This window comes from Ceratosolen solmsi, unplaced genomic scaffold (genome assembly GCF_000503995.2).
Source record: "Ceratosolen solmsi marchali unplaced genomic scaffold, CerSol_1.0 scaffold26, whole genome shotgun sequence".
NCBI classification, from domain to species: domain Eukaryota; kingdom Metazoa; phylum Arthropoda; class Insecta; order Hymenoptera; family Agaonidae; genus Ceratosolen; species Ceratosolen solmsi.
This window is the reverse complement of record NW_011948442.1, coordinates 1,196,051-1,217,476: the sequence shown is the minus strand read 5'-3', so window position 1 is coordinate 1,217,476 and position 21,426 is coordinate 1,196,051. Positions and strand designations below refer to the sequence as shown.

At 20.3% G+C, this 21,426-nt stretch overlaps 2 protein-coding genes across 3 annotated transcripts in view; both read right to left on the bottom strand.

The window, feature by feature from the left end:
* Positions 1-2,322: 2,322 nt before the first annotated feature.
* On the bottom strand, positions 2,323-10,674 carry fidipidine (coiled-coil domain-containing protein 93). The gene is made up of 14 exons (XM_011504089.1): positions 10,670-10,674; positions 8,555-8,588; positions 8,352-8,450; positions 7,954-8,048; positions 7,618-7,729; positions 6,481-6,642; positions 6,209-6,418; positions 6,078-6,131; positions 5,912-6,016; positions 5,625-5,839; positions 2,946-3,262; positions 2,746-2,866; positions 2,597-2,681; positions 2,323-2,513 (listed from the first exon to the last, which is right to left on the bottom strand). Exons 1-14 carry the CDS (start codon positions 10,672-10,674, stop codon positions 2,352-2,354), a joined length of 1,776 nt encoding a protein of 591 aa, XP_011502391.1. The 3' UTR covers positions 2,323-2,351.
* Positions 10,675-15,571: 4,897 nt separating this feature from the next.
* LOC105365790 (proton-coupled amino acid transporter 4) overlaps positions 15,572-21,426 on the bottom strand; it is a 35,941-nt gene continuing 30,086 nt past the window's right edge. The window contains exons 4-6 of one of the 2 annotated variants that reach the window (XM_011504041.1): positions 20,884-21,244; positions 16,027-16,337; positions 15,572-15,943 (exon numbers count right to left, since the gene is read on the bottom strand). In XM_011504041.1, the coding sequence (XP_011502343.1) occupies positions 15,775-15,943; positions 16,027-16,337; positions 20,884-21,244 (841 nt within the window). In that variant the 3' untranslated portion in view covers positions 15,572-15,774. Of the gene's footprint in view, positions 16,338-20,883; positions 21,245-21,426 lie in introns of both variants that reach the window. The other variant, XM_011504040.1, reaches the window with a different exon arrangement.

The following is a 21,426-nucleotide window of genomic DNA, read 5'->3' as shown; positions in this document are numbered from 1 at the left end:
GTTTTATCCATAAATTTACGAAGGGAAGAACAGAAATAAAGCTTCTTTTATGTAAATATGAATAGAATATTTAAAGTAAATATTTTCAATTAAAAAATATAAGAGACAAGACAGTAGTAATATTTTCAGAATTTTAACAATTGTTTGCAAACTTTTTTCTTAATCACAATTATTGTTTGTATATAATAAACTTTTCAGAAATGATGCTTTATTACATCTTTAATCACAAAATTAAAAACTTTTTAAAATATATTATATTTTAAATATATATATATATATATATATATATATAAAATAATGTAAACCGTCAAAAATTATTTTACGTAATAGTAAATAAATAAAATTACTTCATCTAATGGCATTTAAAATACTTAATACAATTATTCAATTTAAGAAAAAGAAAAATGGAAACTTATTTACATGCTTATTTTATTTAAAATAAATATTCGTTAGTCTATTAACCATTACATCCAAATTTAATAAACATTCTAAGTCATCTATGGAGTACATTATCTTTAAAGTGTTTGTAATACCTAATGATTGCAGTAATTATTAGATTTTATATAGAACAATTAGACGGTAATAGCCATAAATTGGGTCATTTATATTTAACAAACATATTGTGTACTCTTGTATAATTTTGAAAAATATTATTTTCACTTTCTTAAATGATTTTCCATTAAGCATATCAAGTTAATCTTAAATTTTCTACCAATAAATCGATTTTAAACACATAGTTAACAAATTTTAATATAAATTTTTTTTGAAAATGATTTAATTCTATTAACGAATGTTTTGAAACTTTTTGTAATTGTACATGAGTTAATAATTAATGCCAAAATTATTAATTCAATAAATAACATTAAAATAAAATTAATTTTTTAAATTATTACTGAAAATATTATTTTCAGTATTTATTTCAGTAGTAAATATTTATCCTTAAATTCTAGATTTAATACATTTTTATGCCAAAATAATAATTTTTATTAATTTATATTTAATAACAATTACAATTGTAAAAAAGCAAGTCCTTGTATACAAAATTATTTAAAGGTATGATTTTGTTTATTCGATTGTTTGATATAAACTAAGTTATTAAAAATCAAAGATTTAATTTAATTAATCATTATAGCAGCTACTTAACTTAATTTAATATCGAAGATGCAAATTTTATATTAATATCTCCAAAAATTTTGTTGTTGTTATCCCCAAGATAATTTTATTAATAAATGATCCCAAATTAAATAATTTAATTTTTAACATAAAAAATTAATCATCAGGATAAGTATCAATTATAAAATTTGGTAGGGTCTTCTCATCTATTAAGAATATTTATGTATTTTTACTTAAAATTTAGTTTAATATTCAATTAAATTGAGATAAATTTTATTTCATTCATTGTTTCATACTTGACTCCAATAAAATGCTAATTGGTTTACTTCCTTTAAAATAATACTATTTAATAAATCATGTTTTTATTAAATATGCAATTAAAATTTTTGCTTAATTCCTTAATTTAGCCAATCAAATAACTTTTAAAATCTTTTTATACAAATTTTATGGTTGATTCAAACTTTTTCAAACTCTGTATATAGTGATTTATATAGTTTCTTATATTTGTAGGTTATTGGATACTTTGAATTGATGAAAATTGTATATATTCTGTTCTTTTACCTTTAAGAGTCAAATATTCTTTTGGAAGTAATGATTATTTAACTGAAATTATCTATGTACATTTGGTCTCTTTAATATTTAAGCAATATACAAACCTTTAAACCTGTCTTTGAAACAATATTTATCAAAAAAAATATTTATAAATATCACAATTTTTATAAGCTTCAATAAATTTCCAAATTTTATTTTTATTTACATATTTCTTAACTATAGCTATTTTTTATAACATTCATTTATGTTGTTGGATAATTTCTAATTTATACGAATAACAATGGAAAAAAGAAATATTAAAATTAGAAGAATTGCTAATTTATGCATATCATCCTTTTATACAAATTTTTGTTACTTTTATGTTTTACCTTCTTATATCTACCAAGATATCTTATTTTGGAATTTTTTAAAAAATTTTAATTATTTTTAAATATCTTTCAGAAACTTGTATTACTATATCTCTAGTTAATATATATTTTAAATGAAACTTCTAGTAACACATTTTATTGCACTCTTCATTATCTGGAAATAATCTAAGAAATCTTTAATTCCTTTGCACCACTATATTTAGGCAAAATATATTACAAAATTTAATAGTAATATAATTATTAGAAATATATGTTAATATTATTCTTAATTTTAGAGCAATTAAATTATATAAAAGTAGAACTTTAACGAAATCAAATTCATAGTCCCCGAAGTTGGATCAATAACATTTCATTTTTACGACATTCAATTGTTAGCTGCCTAACTGCAGAAACGTATTTACGATGTTGATCTATAAAATTAACAAGGGCGAGACTTAATACATCTCGTCGATTTTTTTCATCTGTACAACGTTTTTGTATCTGCCATTTATAGAAATTTATATAAATAATTTACTATAAAAATAATTATTAATTATTTTGTTCTTAAATGTACTTCATAATACCTTTATTTTATTTCTCTGCACACCGTCAATTATGTATTCAAACTGTTTTATAAATTGTTCTCTTGTATTACTTGAAGTCATTGCTCTGTTTTATAAATCCATTAATTGTTTGGCAATATTGAAATATGTATTCATTAAAATATACTTACTCGTTATAATTATCTTGAATGGAATTAAGAAGTGACAATTCTTTACTTAAATATAATTTTTTATCATCCAATGTATTATATAATGTATAATATTGTTTTGTTTCTTTATGTTTAATTGAAACTAAAATACAATAAAACTTAATTATGTTTCTAAAAATAAAACAAGTTCATTTTGTTAATAAAAAATATAATGTGCATACCTTGATTATACAATTCCATAAATCGTCGCTGATATTGGGTAAGCTCAAATCTTTCTGGAATATCATCCAATTGTCTCATATAAGTTACGATAGCTCTATTTTTTTTGGCGAGTTGTAATCTTAATAAATGTATTTTTTTTCTTTGATTTTCATATTCGGCTACATTATCTATTTCTTCATTAAACTTTTGATCTTTTAATGCTTTTATAATATTATTAAATTTATTTAAATCTAGTTTACATTGATCTCGAAACATTTTTTCGTGGCCTTTTAAACCATTAAGTACAATAATAAGTTCTTTCAGCTTTTGTAATATTCTAAAATAAATTATTTGTATGTATAAATTAATATATTCCAGATAAAAATTATAAACATAAATATAATACAAATTCTACAACTTTTTAGTTCTATATTTAAAATACGTATTCATTATATCAATTAAAATCTTGTTGGAATCAATTAATTCAATATCAGGCAATTTTTTAAAATTATAGAAAAATAGAAGTTAGAAAATATAGAAAACCACATATTTTTAATAATTACTTTTAAAAATTATTTGTTATTTGCAGTATAATAATATAAGAATTATAATTAAAGTTTTTATTTTTAATCAACATTAATTTAAGGAATAAAATAATATAATTACAGAAAACAGTACAAAACCAGACAAATAAAATAAGATAAGAATAAACAAACGACTAATAAAACTTTACTATAAGTTTTATATTTAATACAATAATAGGATTTGTATGTAATATTTTATATAAAGTTTTAATAAATTTTTATAAACCTCTAGAATTTATATTAAAAAAATGCATTAATGGTAACATATCTAATAACAAAACTAATCAATGAATTAAGAATTTATTATGATTTGAAGATGAATGAAAATTATTCAGTTGTCATTTACATCAACGTAATCGTAATTAAAAGCTTATAATATATTTTAGCTTATACAAATTTAATCAATGAAGTATTTTAATCTAATTTTTAATAAAACATTTTTTTATTCTTCTTATTAATATGTTTATAAATGATGTAACATAATATTAAACGATCTATGTCACTTAAGAAAAATAATATTTGTACGGAATAATGGTAAATTTACGATTGAAACGAATGATTTTTTTATCTATTAATTGTAATAATAAATCATTCAATAAAATTTTACCAAAATGACTATTTTCAAAAATTATCATTTCTAAATTATTGTCATTTTAACAATTGATTCTACAACATGTTGGTGAGGCACATATATTTGAAGATGCAGATAATAAAGAACTGCAAAATGTACCTTGGCAGGTAAACATTTGAAATACTGTTTAATTAGAATTTTATGCTTCATAGTACTAAATTGTTTCTTTAGTACCATAAACAAATAAAGGGATTGTAATTGGTTTAGAAACACATTAATAATTAATTGTCCACATAACTGATATAATCTTTACATTTATTATTATATTAACTAAAAGTAAAAACAAATTGGCTAACTTTTATTAACACTACTAAAAATTTGTTTATTAGCCTAGTATAAGATTATTTACTATGAATAACATTGTTTAAACGATTACCTTATTGCAATAATTTAAAAATAAGAAATGTATAAATATATTTTAATAGTAACCAATGATATTGCAACTGGTAGCATACAAATAAATAAATGAAAAAAAATTAGTTGTGTGAAAATCCTAAATGTAAGAGTACCTTCTATGCGAATAATTTTCTGTTATGATTATGAAATTATAAATTAATAAGCCTGTAACATTTATTTTATAAATATTCTATCATATTAAATTCGTATATGTTTATGTTTTAAATTATTTGTTAAATATCAAAAAAGATTTCAGATTTTAGTCTAACTTTATTTTGTTATAAATTGTAATTTATATTTTTTGACTATATATATATATAGACTAAAAGTCAGATATTCTACACGTTTTAAAGTACCGTAGATTGTAATAACATAATGTACAAGAGATTATTTCTAATAAAATATGTAAGGTAAATTAGTGATCCCTAAATGTAAAGTCTGATTAAATAAATAAATACTGGACTAGTTAACAATTAATTCATATGAATATGTATGCAATAAATAAATAAATATGTGTAAAACATTTTATTCTAATACAGAAAATATTAAAAAAACTGTGCAATTCGTTACTATTATCGTTAAAACTTGTGAAATTATAATAATCAAAATTAAAATTGATTAGTAACAAAAAGTAGCTAATATTTATCAACATCTAACAATCTATGATTACACTTTAACTAAAAAGGAAATGTTTGACTTAATTTTATAAATACTAATTATTTTGCTCAAATATATAATAAATTAAACAAATTTTTTTCTAAATGATTCAATAAATTAAGTATCTACTGAATATAGTATACTAATGATAATATATAGAAAATTTTTTATTAGATACAAATCTATTTCTAAATTATAAATATTAATTTTTTAATTATTGTGATTAAGTTTCATTATTAAATGTTGAAATTCATTTTTATATTAAAATTAAATAATAAAAAAAAACAAAAACTAATTTCTATAACAATAAACTAAGATATTTTTAAGAATAATCTTTTATATACCATGTATGTTATGTAACTTCAAATAAAATGAACCTAATTTTAATATTATAACACAGATTTCTACATAATATAATAATTTATTCATACCCATTATTTCCACTGAATTCGATATTATTAGTTCTATTATGTGCTTTATTTATTGTTTGTTTTGTTTTTTGAGTATATTTTAATAATTCTACCATTTCAATTAATCTATAATTAAACTCGCCTCTAATTTTAGACATGTTTCGACTTTTATTTTTTAAAATGAATTTTTCTTTTTCTAATATGCTTAAGATACATGTAAAAGGTGATAATTTGACCTGTAATTAAAAAGTTTAAAAATTAAACATTTTTTTTTTATCGATCATAATCACATTATATTCATTTTATACCTCAGAGCCAGAAGCTAATGATGTTGAATATTGCTCTACTACTTTAGCTACTTCTTGGGCTTGAATATCAACAATTTTTCCAACAATATTAGAACTTACACAACTCTACAATAATAGAGTAAAATAATTATTTCTTATATTTAAGAACAAAATGTAATCATTTTACCTTATTCTTATCATCAAATTTTGATAAATTTTTTTTAAGTTCTTCTACTTTTATCTAAAAATTATTAAATATAATCTATATATATATATAGTAAATAAGATAAATAAAATAAGAAATATAGTTCTAAATACTTTTTCTTGCATTTTTCTTTCAATTATTGCTTTTGTAATTTCTTTATCCTGTATAAAATGATTTATTTTACTTTCATGAAATTTATTAATGATACTTTGTGAGATTTGCAATGTTTCACCATATTCTAACAATACATTACTAATTATAGCAAATTCATCCACTAATTTTGTATCTTTTTGTTTGAATTGACGATATGGTTGATATGTTTCCTAAAATTTAAATAAAAATTACATTTAGTGAAGAAAACCTAAGAAATAAAAAATTAAATTACCTTGATTAATTTTATATTGCTAGTTAAATATTCACCGTATAATTTATCATTTAGTATAAAGTTTTCTTTCAATGTAAACTTTTTATTAAATTGAGTAATTGCAAACAATTGTACATATTTTGCCATTTCTTTACGTGTTTTCATAGATTCTTGTATTAACCACTAAATACATAAAAGGCTGTTAAACAATGTAAATAACAATGTAATATAATTTTTCACTATGAAGAAATGCTGATATAAAATTAAATAGTTAAAAATAATTAAAATTAAAAAAATTATTTTCAGAAAAAATTAAATTTTTGAGATTATAGTTTTTAAAATTGATGTTAAATTTGTATGTTAAAAACTGTAATGTAGCAGTTTAAAAATCCAATTTCTTTAATTAAAAACAGTTACACACAAAACATTTTCATTTACTTTTTATTAAAATATTATTACTTATTTAAGTAAACTGTAACAGAGTTTAACAAGCTAGGTATTATAAAAATATTCATATATTTGAATATTTTGTATATAATGTAAATATCTGAAAATTAGAATAAGTATCTGTAAACTTTTGAAAAATAAGGAATGAATATTTTCTTAACAGTTGTGAAGTATAAAAGCATGTTATATAAATTTCATATATGCTTAAAATATATACTCCAATCTAAGTTCGGAACTATTCCTTTTACATATAAATAGTCATCAAAATTTTAAATGCGTTTTAATTTTAGGTTATTTCTTATAATTAAAGTTTTTTTATCAATTAAGCAATCAATATAAAATCATACTTTTAATATAAAAATATAATTCGATATTAAAGCTTTCTTTTTTATATATATTTTCTCAATTGATCAATTTTTATCTTCAAATAATTTTTAATTTAAAATTAAAATGAAATAGCTTTGAATTTATTTAACTTCTTACTATTTGTAATCTATAAAAAAAAATTTTGCATGAATAATTTGAATCAATATATCATTAAAATAAGAAACTTTAAAATATACGACTTTTTGATATAAGATATATAATTTTACCCAATTATTTTTTATTTACAAAAAAAATCTATGAAGCAACAATGCATGTTTAATTATAAAATAAACATTTAAAATAAATTATATAATACAATATTGGTATTGGTATTATATACTGAACCTGCATAACTGGAAAAATGTGTATATAGTCTAATCCTTGAATTTGATGAGGTTCTATAATGTTTGGACAGTTCATTTTTGGTAACATTATAACGATTTTTTCTGTAAGTGCACTGAAAAATGTTAAATTAAAACCTCATTGTTTACATTAATAAAAAACCCTTAATTATTAAACATAATGAAATTATACAAGTAATAATATAATTTATATACAGAACATCTAATACATTATTTTAAAAAATTAGAATATTTCTGAAATATAACATAAGTTAATTAACATACTATTAAATTTCAAATAAATTAATATATTAAAATCTTAATACATGCAAAATATTACATTTTTTGACCAATTGTAAGATTCTCTTGAAAAAGTAGGTCTATGTCTACACCGAAATAACAGGATTCGATGCACCATGTCATTCCTCCTACAATCTATATTAAAAAGAAAATTATATCAATTAGAAATAAAAAACTATTCAATATGATTTAATCAATATATTTAATTTTGTTTTTGCAAAATTAAAATTTTATATTTCTTTAAAATAAAATAAATTAATATATTAGATTTTATTTATATAAAAATGTAAAAACTATTTTTAATATTTCTTGATTTAGATTTTTCAAAATAAGTTAAATCCATTTGTTTTAATTACATATATTTAAATAAAAAATTAACTAATCTTAATAAAAAAGAAAATTAATACAGAATATAAGATGAATTAGAAAATTAAATACCTTGTCAAAATTTGATAAACCTTGAATTCTTGCCCTATAATAGCCAGCATTCACTAACATTTCTATAATTTGTTCAAATTTAGCAACCTGTTCTTCATCCTCATGAACATTAATTTAAATTAATTTAAAAAAAAATATAGAAAAATAATAAAGTAAAAGTATAAATATAACTATTATATTTATAAAAGCATAAATATAATTACCTCAACATAATTAAAAATTTGAAACTTTATTTTATTTATTTCATTCCACATATTTTAAATTGACTACAGTTTAAGAAGCACATTTATTTCTATTTCGTTATCACAATTTTGCATTCCTTTCAATTTGTATAATTTTGTATAAAATATTGCAAATTATTTTCAAGGCAAATTTGGGAAAATTATAAATCGCTATAAAATAATTTTTAAATGCATTTAATAAGTATATAAGGCAATTGTAGTATATATATATCGGATTACATAAATATTATTTTGAACAAAAACGAATAAAAGATCTTTATGGCTTGTGTTTGAAAAATTCTATTTATTTATTGATAAAAAACAATATGTTGTAAATTAGCTTATGTTGGTGAAGATATTAAGATATTAAAGAAAAGAAAATAGGAAAATAAAGTATATCGATTTCAAGCGTGCGCAATGAGTATTTAAATTCATTAGCTCCTGTGTACGCGCATTATTTCAATATGCAGCACAAAATTGTATAAAAATATGTATTTGTTAATCATATAAATAATAACAGAAAACAAATAAATACAGTTTCAGATAATTTTAGGTATATTTTTGTCTATTAAAAAAGTATATTAATATAATATTTGAATAAATATAAATATATTCATTATGTTTCCATATTTTTTTATCACTAAAATTAAATAAATAAAGTAAAATTTATTTTACTTATTTTTAAAAAGAAATATTTTTTATCTATCTACTAATTTACATTGTGTATTCATAATTTATACATATATATTTATATAGATGTATTTTAGAATTAATATAATCAATAGTATTAAATCAGAGTATTTTATTTTATAACAATCTAGTATATACTAAAATTAATTTTATTAGAAAAATATGTATTACTAGTATAATTATACTTGTTAAATTCGGCCTCTAATTAGGAAGTGTGTTGAAATATCTATATGTATGAATCACATTTCATATTGAGTGTAAATAATCTTAGATTATAATGACACTAAAAATTAATATACTTTACTTGAGAAGTAATTATGATTAAATAAAATACAATGGGTATTTCTATCACATTATTAATAGAACATTACATGTTTAAGCATACAAACGATATATTTAACGACCAACAATTTTATTTATAAAGTGGTGATATGATATTGAATAGTTTTAAATTGTATTAATATTGCATTTGTGTTGGCAATAGAAATTAATCAGGCGTTAACGCATAATTTTGGAATAATAAAACTAAAAGGCGAGTATTGTAAAAATTCTAAATATCCCAAACTGGCGAATCCATTTATAAAATAGATTCCTATTAAATGTAATCTCTATAATATAATACTTGAAAACTAAATATAATATTAAAATACAATAATAGAATAGAATTTCTCTATTCGTTTTTTCTGTGATACTAGTTTTAATCTGTGATTTTGCAGTATTAGCTCTGATTATGCCCTTTTCCATTTTTCTTTCAACAGCGTTAGTTCGCATTGTATATTCTTTTTCCGCGTATTTTCATATGCAATATAGATAAATTCTAATTTATAATCCACATTTTCTTAGAATCTGAACTATAAATTTTGAATAAATATTCTCTGAATTTTGTTTTATAGGTTTTGACTAGGTTTTACATTAGCAATATTTTATAATTATAGTTTTATTTTTGTAAAATTAACGAGGAACTTTCTTAATTTCTAAATAAGTGGATTAAAATTTCTTGTGTAAATAAGAAATGTAGCAACAGCTTTTCACTAAAAAAATTAAAAAGTGGTTCAATATCTGAAATTCGTCAGATTGAATGATCTGAATAATTTATGCTAATTACTCAAAGTTTCTTATAAGTTTCTGATACATACACTATTTATGAAAGAGACACTTATCGTAACATAACTTAATTTATAATGTCTACAGATTATTTCGAATTTAACTTTGTTTCGTATTTCAATACATTCTTTATTTTTAGAATGTTTTTGATTTAAAAACACGTTGACAGCTTTCTAACATTACTATTTAATCCAGAAATTTCACAAGGCTGTATATAATATTTGATTTGTCAATAATTTATAGGCATTGTATTTTTAATGGTTTGTTATATAACGCAACTGTTACTATCTTTATACCAAAGACTCCATTTTTAATCACATTGAAATTTCAAGTTCAAAATTGACAAAGAGATAGATTACCGTTTTCAATAATTAAAGTTTGATGACCAATCTAATTCACATCGATTATTGCAAACTTTTAATAAAATATATGACTACGTTTACATAATGAATCAATTTGTTTTTTTCGGTATAAACATAATTAGTATTTTAATTAAAAATATTTTCTTACAAATTAAGTATTTCTAATTTTGATCTATATACAAATAAGGATCCAATAAATACTAACATTAAGAAATGAAAAAGTTTTTAGTAAAAGTTAAAAAAAAGGTGAAATGGAATAGATCCATCCAAATAAATTAATAAAATTATGTAAATGTATAAAAAATTTCAGAAATATTGATATACAAAAATTATACGTATCAATTTATTACCATACTATATTAGATTTTAAATGAAAATAATAACGTATATGTGGTTTTAAATTTAGTATATTTTGATTGATTTAAATTACAATTTTACTATATTCTGCTACGTTTCTATTAACTGTAATAGGAAAATATGATATATAATTATATTAAATAATTTTTACTGGTAAATTACAATTTTCTGATAATAAAAAGTCTAATATTTATATAATTTTTAAATAAATTTAAATTCTCTTGATATACATGTACATTACTATTAAAATTGTAGCAAAACGTATAAGTCAAAATGGTTCCGGCAATATTTTGCGATATACAAAATTATATAAGCCTGTATTTCTTATTTTAAATTCTATTATATATATATATATATTATTTAATTTATTATTTTCCTTAATTTTTAAATATAAAAACTGGTCTGACTATAAAAATTAAATATGAACCAAGATTATACGTGTTACTAATCGATACTTTCTTTCTCTTTATATTCCATACGTTACCATTCGCAAGCAAAATTGATAATGAATAACCAAATATTCCTTTTTTCACTAAATTGTAACTTTTATCATTATTTCATAGATTATTATTTGCATGCTATTAGTATTAACATTATAATGCGTTATCCATTTTATTTGTATCTTTTAACCTAAATCTGAATTCAATAATATTTAAGAAGTAAAAATAATACTTTAATCGCATCAATGCCTTGATTAAAAAATACCTCAAACAAAAATCTTTTATTAATATAATATCAGATTAGTCATTTTTAACTATTATTAAGTGAAATTTAAGTGAAATTATAGTAAACTTAAAATATGAAACTATTTTAATTAACTTCAAAGTAAGCATTTGAATGTATTTTAAACAATGCATAAACATTTTAAATATATTTATCTACGTTTAACTATCTTATAATTTTAAATATTTGATATCAAATATGATTTCAGTTTTGTCGGCATTTATTTCATTAGATTAATATATAGATATATATAGATTAATATAAGTCCAAGAAAAATGAATAGACTATATGATTAACTGATATAAATAGCAATATAATTAACAATAAATAACATGAGAAAAATTCATCATTAATGAGTAGTGCCAAATAATGTATTAGTTTTTAAACGAAATCTGAAGTGTTTGTGATTTTTAAAACTCTTTTCTGTTTAAAATTTGAAAAGCTTTGATAAATTATGTTTATAGACTTGGAATTTTTTGGACATCATTCTCTATAAAAATATTCCTATTAAACAAAGAAACCAGTATTGTTTTATTTCTTATATTGAGACAGGCAGAACTATAAAGATCTATGTGTATTTTTTTTATAGTATATTTTATATTAAACTAGAACTAAGTATGAGATTCAATTGACTTTTTATCAATAAATTCGTTTCTTAAATGATATAGATACTTTATATAAACATACATGTTTTACACTTTTAAAGATGAAATTCTAAATAGCAAATACTTTCCTTTTTTACAAGATATTGAATTCAAGAACATTGAAACTGTTGTTACTTCGTATAAATTTGAGAGTATATGAATGTGGAAAATTGGACGATTTCCAAGATATACAACTTAAAATTCATGACAACATTAAGTGTTTGTTGAATAACTTGAGCATAATGGAAATTAAAAATAATAATAAATAATATTTTAAAATAATATTTACATTTCTTTTTTATTTAAATATATCTGTGTGTTATTTAATGACTTTCAGCGAATTGAATAACTTCTATTAACTACAAAAAGAATGTCAGTTTAAAGTGTTTATATAAAAAATTAAAAAAAGATATTAAATTATGTTAATTTTTATCAGAATATTTGAACAGAAACACGGTGCACTAGATATATTTCATGTTTATTATATAAGGATAAAATTCATTTCACAAGGCAAATAAAACTATATAATCAAAAAGTTTCTTGATAACTTATATTAAAATAAAAATTTAAAGTAATTTTTCATTAACATGAACAAAAATATATACAAATATAATAAAATTAATGCATAAATGTCTTATATTATCCTAATAAAATACAAGTTTCTTTTAAAATACAACTATATTTTATAGAAATTGATCAATAAATTTATATTTTACAATTGTAATAGACAAAAACTTTTAATATTTATTATTATTAATATTATTGGATAAGTTAATTTTTTATTTCTTTAATATTGATTATTATTACTATTTAGCTTTTAGTTAAAGAGAACTACTATATTTATTGAAGAACATTTTGTAATTAATAACGCATTTTGAAATTTCAAAATGATTAATACAATTTTTGTGTGTGTATTAAAATAATTAAAGTTAATTCTAAGGATTGACTATTGAGTATATGTTGTAAATAGATTTTTTGAATATTAAACGTAATTATATAATGCAATTATTAAATAATAATATAGCATCATAATATAGCACATCTGTGAAGCACAATCTTTTAAAATAATAATAATAAACTGATATTAAACATCACCAATGAAAACAATTTGAGTAAAAGTACATAACTATGTTTAGAATTAAGTTAAATTTATTATTATGTTTATTCAATGTGTTGCAATTTTTAGTAGAAAATTGAATTGAAAAATTCATTAAACATTTTGAAATTATTTTATAGAATTAATATTTTTATGAATATAAAAATCCTTGATATTAATTTAATTTAATTTAAGAAATTAATATTGTAATTTAATATTCATTTTCTGAATTGAAAATATTGGGATAATATTTGTAATATTTTTCACAATTATGAAATTGAGCATCCAATTCAATTAAATAAATCGTTTGTAATATACGAAATATATAAAATATTATTTATTAATAAAAATAATTTCTTAAAAGTTCGTGTGAATATTTTAATTGCAAATAAAAATTATTTTGAAATCAATGATCTTAATTAATTTTATAACAGGATATTCACATAACATTGATTAGACATATTAAAAAGAATTTTAATTGTAAAATACAAAAATTTGAAAATGACATTACTTATATAAAATTCAAAATTTTTAACCCATTCAAAATATTTTTTACAATAAAATAGTAATTGAATATTAGTAGTTATAATATTTCATTACCTGAAAAATAAAAATTATAAATTTATTGACTTGAGTTGATTTTTCACTTACATACTTTTATTCAAGTCTATCTTTATTGGATTCATAAATTCACTAATTTATTTTTATTTATTCTTTGTTTTTTCTTTCTCTGTTTTTTTTTCATTTCTTTATGTAATGTTTGTTTTATATATGGATATTAATTTCATATACTTGCGTAATGGTACTTCAACAGTATTTAGTTGCTTTCGGTAGGCAATTACTACAGGCACTAAAATAAAGGTTCATCACAGTACCAAATATATACGTAAAAATCCACGATATTGAAATATTAAAATTTTTAATTAAGTTTTTACTGTTAGCCTCAAACAATATTTAATCAATAATTGATAACAACAGAAATCGAATATAAAATTTAATACGCCAAAAATTTAAAATAATTAACTATCAAATATGTACATAAGCATACGAGTCAGTTGTACAATACTTTTGATTTTTAAATATTAAAATTTAAATTAAAAAATGCTCGAATAAAGACACTAGTCAAGCATATTCCTGATTTGGCGTATTTATTTCTTTTATAATGTTACAATACTAACAGCAACTATCACTCAAGAATATAACCACAGTACGTGAAGCTTCATGTTAATTTAAAATTATAAATACAATTTACTTGCATCATGTCAATTATAAAGTTCAATTTTTTTATTGAAAATTTATAACACTGATTATATAAAGTATCTCTTATTATGTAATATTTTATATAAATATTATATTTTAGAAAAAGTATGCTTTAGATTAAATTGTTTTCTGATAGTAGCATTAAAAATAATTTTAATGCCACATATTTGCGGACGGATCAATATGAAAGTTTGTTATACAGTTTTATTTAATTTTTAGAATTATTCATTTATTAATCTAACGAAATAATGTATGCTATATATATATATATATATATATATATATATATATATATATATAAATGTATCATTATATGGTGCAAACACGATTCTTCAGATTTTTGTAGGAAAATTGAGCTTCTACCGATTAAAATGTTGGACACCATATACTGTATTAATTTATTTCTATGATAAATTGAAAAAAATAAAAAATAGTTAATGTAATAAATTAAAATAAATAGTTACAATATATATTTTTTACAATGGCTGTATACAATAATGATTGAATGTCGTCAAATAAACTCGAATGCATGAATGATCTTCGCCAGCAGAAGCTCATCTTATACCTGTATACAAATACTACTAAATTAACGTTTTACATACAATAGCTTATAATTGAAAATATTTAATTTATGGAACTAGTCTACATGTATATAAATTAGAGTTGTTGATTTTGTATTTTTAATGGAAGACGACGGGTTTCCGAGCGATCAACCAAGATACTTTGTCATTAGTCGTAAGTTAAGCGATTGAAGTCCTTTTTGCTTTTATACTTATTATAGTTAATTAAATTCAGTAAATTGATCGGTTTAAAAGCTTATGGAGAAACTTTAAGCTTATTTTCTTTTTATTACCTATATATTTTTATTTTAGGTAAAAAACGTGTACTAAGATAATTACATCCGTTAACAATATATTTTAATAGCCAGTATTGGTACCATTTTTTACTGCAGTAATTTCACAAATGCTAGTGTAAGTGCCTGTAAGAAGGCCAAGCACTCCAAATAAAATAGTGAAGAAGTTTTTCCAAAGTCGCCAATTCCAACGTCCAAGGCCATTTTTTTGATCCCACAATGTCACAAGCTCTATTACAGATGGAAACATAAGACCGAGGGTAGATAAACAGAGAGCACCAACTAGTGAGATAAACGGTCCAAGATTTGGAATTGCAATGGCCATACAAACAGTAAATGATACTAAGGTTACACGTAAGGCATACTCAGCCATAAGCTTATGTGCTCCAAACATATGCTTAATATTCTTCCAAATTATCTCCATTGGTACGTAAAATTGTAGGCCGTATGTAAGAAAAATGGCAGCAGCTATCATCAACTTAACCGCTTGTGCAAAAACTTCTGTCTCATCTAGATTTAAAGTAATTGAGCCTCTGGTACCATCTTGATATTTTAAATAGCCAAAGAAACCGACAATGCTGTACAGAGTTATAACAAAGAACATACCAATGTTCAAAACTCCGGGGCACCCAATAAAATGGGTCGGAGTTTTCATGTTATTTTCCAAAGGCATAACCTACAAAATATTTAAATCTTACAAATTTTATTTAAAAGTTTAGAGTATAATACTTAGATATTAGATATTAGACTTCTTATGTTAGTGTTATTGAGTTTTCACAAAAAATTTCGACTAAATATAAAATAGATGTATTTGAGTTTTTATTATATTAGATATTATAATCATTATCTTTTATCTGCAATATATCTTTAGTACAATTTTTTAAGATACTTTGTTAAAATATAAAACTTTCCAAAATCAAACAATCGTGTTTTTTTTTCTTAAATAAAATCTTAATAATTTAAAAATTAATAATGTTAGAAAATCGAATATCATATTACCGAGTGTGGTTGAGGCATATATATGCAAGAACTCAGAAACTGTTGAAGCTTATGCATACTTAGTTTAAAGTATTAAAGCCGTAGTTCATTTACTTCGAAATACGAATCTTCAAACCGGAAATTTATTGTTTTGTAATAATTTATTTAGATTACCTTTGGAAATACATTTAAATATTACAAAGGAAGTTGTAACAATGAAGTATGATACTTAGTAAAAAAAATTGTATCATTATATGTATCGCAAATTTTATGTATTTTTCAAGAGTAGAAAATCTACAGGTTTTAATTGATTATATTAAGGTATATGAATTCTACGAGGTATTCTGATTCATAGGTAAAAATTCTATTTTTAAAACAATAAATTTCAATTTTTAATATGCATCAAATTAATTGCGATTCAATAAAACATTGGATTCTTTTTAAGTTTCATATAAAATAATTATTAATTTGTTGCCTAATAAATATGATTTTGCAAAAGTAATATGTGTATATGTATATACAACTATAGTAAGTATAATCCCATAACAGACTTTTATATAATAATATGATGTATCATTAAACATGGAAATTAATATTCTATTATCAAATGATTTTATAATTATCTACTTTACTATGTTGTATGTTTAATAAATGCAAATTCTTAGTTATTATGTATATATAAATAATACAAACGCGACATAAACATAAACTCCTTTAATAGTGATTAATAATTTGAATTATTTTATTGAAATTTATTTTACAAAACTGAAATATTTAAATTGAATTTTTTAATCTAACACTTATATAATAAATATTTAAACTCTATGGTTTCTAATATCATACCCAACATCTATTGAAGTACAAAACATTCTTACAAATAATCTTACAATTTTTCTTTAACAATTCCTCGGTATTATAAAAACTATGAAATTGATAAATATTATAATTTAATTCAATTATTAAATTTATTGAGTAGACGCTGACGCATTGTAAATTAAATAGTTTCACTCATGATACAAAATATCATAGTTTATTAAAGGAGGAAAATACAAAATGGAATTATATTTTCATATCTGAATTTCCATGTGCTTTAATATGTTTATTACACAAATTCATAAGCTAACCCTTATTAGTTTTGAATTTCTAAATTGCATACATCTAATTATCTTTTACTTTGAATTACGTAATTTTCAATAACACACTACAGTAGTAGTTAAATTGAATAATTTTTCTTCATCGAGCATTTTTTATTAAAATAATGATATATATATATATATATATATATATATATATATATAACTAATAAAATAATTTAACGCCCTAGTTTTTTAAGCTATAAATTCTATAAACAATTCAATTTAATTCATTAAGATACAATTTTCTACTCAAATTGCTACTGCAAATTTGCTACTCAAAATAATTGATTTTTATTATTAATTAAAAATTTATAATTAAAGCTATTTATTTAGTAAAAATTATTTTTATCATTCTTTATACAATTTTCTAAAAAAATATTTATAGAACTCTGCATTTGTTATTTTTTTTTATATAAAATATTAAAAGTATAGTTTTTGTAAGTATTTATTTTATATAATATTTTTTATAACATTTATTAAATATTTATTTTTTAGAGAACTTGTGGCCTTTTACCATTTCATTGCTTTTCACGACAAAATATAGTTTACAATAAAATATATAATACGTTCAAATTTCAAGTAATCTAATGAATATTTTTTGATAGTAGTTCAGTATGATTAAAAAATGTAATTTAAAAATTTTAAGTTTTTACCTTTAATCCACGGTAGCAGAATTAGATATCTTGCGATACTATCTTCTTTTTCTTTTCGAGATGACACAAATTAACATTAACATTGCACGCAATATATCAACAAATATTCAAGAAGCTTCAATTGCAATTGATTAGCCTGTACACTATAATCATTACAGTATGAGTCTATACTATTTTTTAGTAACTTTAATAGAATTATTTTATAACGTTTAATTAAAAATGTAAAATACAATATAAGTGACTACGTTGAATGTTATTTTGTCACTAGTATTTTCAATACATATTCTGAAAAATGATTTAATAAATTATTATTTGATAAGTCATTATAAAAAATCTTTAATACTAAATTTAATCATTTTTTAATTAAAATTAAAATAATATTTATAAGTTCATCACGGGTAGTATTTTTTGTCTTATATCAATATAATATTTCCAATATAACATAATTCAAGCATAATTTTGTGATTCCTTCTTATCGTTTACAGATTTTAAGTTCTATTCTCATAAGTTTTTTCAACGATTGATATACTACAATTTGTATACTTTTATTAGTACAAACTTCAAATATTTTAAATTCTATTAAATACTTGTCTACTGCTCATACAAGTATGGTTTATATATTTAATAATAATTCAATGTTTATTGAAATATTTTGTTTATTTCTAATTTTTATTTTATCGACACATCCTTTATGCTTATACTAACATTCTGTTTGAAGCAATTCTGATAATATTCTACAGTATGTTTTGGTTTTTTTCACAATTTATTAGATAAGAATATTTTAACTTTACTTGAATGATGATAATTTTTTCAATTAATAAACATATGACTCACATAATACTCTAAACATTGAAGCACTTAATTCTGTCTTACACATCATTTTTAGTCATTACTATCAATAATTCTTTTTCCAAATATACTAATTTTTTAACCCTTACTGTTTAATAATAACTATTTTAGTATGACTGTTTAGTATAACTGCATTTAATGTATTAGATACGAAAATTTCGTAAATTTTTAACTGCACAAACATTAATTCTATACATAAATGTATGTCTAATACTTATATTTTAAATATAATTGTATCAAATATAGATGGTTACATATATTATATATGGGATTTAATTTCGTACATATTTTAATAACCAAATAAGTATTACAATAGGAAATTATATTTATTTGAAGTATAGCATGTATTAGTAAATTATTTACTTATACAACATAGATTGTTGGAAGAAAATAATTTTATTACGACAATATATTCAACCTGAAGTATAATATCGACAACTTAAAAAAAAACTATATAAATTGATCATGAAAACAAATTATATTATTTACGAATGGCATATTTTTTATTTTTAAAATATTTTTTTTTTAATATTTTATTTTATTGGCAAAAAGATTACGAATACTATTGATAATTTATTTTGAAACATAAATATTTACAACAAAGTTAGTTCTTATCCGTATAATATTTTAATATTTTATAGTAAGAATAGAGATCGTATTAAAACAATGGACGTGTAAAACATGATATTTGAATATCTAACTTTATAAAATAAATCTTTACGTCAAACCAAACAAATTCCTATTTAAAAAATATTTAAAAAAAATTTTTGATAATATTTATTCGAAAATGTGCTCATTAAGACGATTTTATAGAATCTTAATTAAATTAACGAATTCTTATGTCAAATAATTTTACAAATTTTTCTTATAGAAAAATGCTTATACTTCTATATTTCAGAAAAAGTAGAATTGATATATTCTTATTAAATAGTTGTAAATATATTTTCTATAAAAATATTTTATTAAAATAAATCTTTGCTAGATAATAATAAATGCTTAGATAATAATAATAATTAACTAATAATAAATAAATAGAAAACTAATAAAAATCAAGTATAATCATTTTGTATACATATTTATACATGATATATTAATCGAACTTTTTAAGATTTCAAATTAATAATGTAATGAATTTGAATTTATACTGAAACGTATTTTTACAGAAACAATAGAAATAAATTATTGAAATAATATCTTTATTGTAGAAGATATAAAAGACAAAATGTATATAAATTTCTCAGTTTCTATATAGTTATTTTATTTTATATATGTAAATAAATAAGGATCAATAGATAAAAATATATTCTATTTTGAATATTTATAAAACAATTAAAATAATATTTATATTAGTTTTTTAATACATGTAATTTATTCTTAAAAATATTGCCTAAAAATTGTTATTATTTCTAATATATAACTATGCTACAAACATCAATTAAACATAAAATAAGTTTAATTATAAATTCAGTCGTATTATAGAAATTCGATTTCTAATGTATACTTAATAACATATATTAAATTATTAAATCTACAAAACTGTACTTAAGATATTTTGTAATCAATCCAATAAATAGCTTTAAATAATTAAAAATAAAAAATTACTTACAACACCAATACCCTCCAAGGCAAATATAGCTATACCAAAGAAGAGTGGCATTTCTTTCAAAGATGAAATTTTTCTAACACCTTCAACAGACGGCAAATCAGAAAATATATAATAGAATGTAATTCCCAATCCAGCAGCAATTAAACCATTGGCTATCATAGAAAATGGAGCTAAATATTTCAAATTTCTAACAAGCGAAAAAACAATCAAAAAAGGAAGCAGCATCGCCATGTAAATTCTTACATCCCAATCTGGATCCATATAAAAATCCGCAACTTGTTTAATGTTTTCTGAAACGAAAACAACATATACACAGCAGCATCCTATAAGATCCAATACCAAAAATGAATTGATTGTTGCTCTGTAATGTAAAATAAAAATATTATTTGTAAATTACGTATATATATTTAATCATTTCAAATAAATTTAAATGATTATTATTATAACAAATATGTTATATAGAATTGTTATAAAATTATTATAAAATATGTTATACATAAATTAAATATTATTTTATTTTAATGTTTTATGTTATCAAAAAAA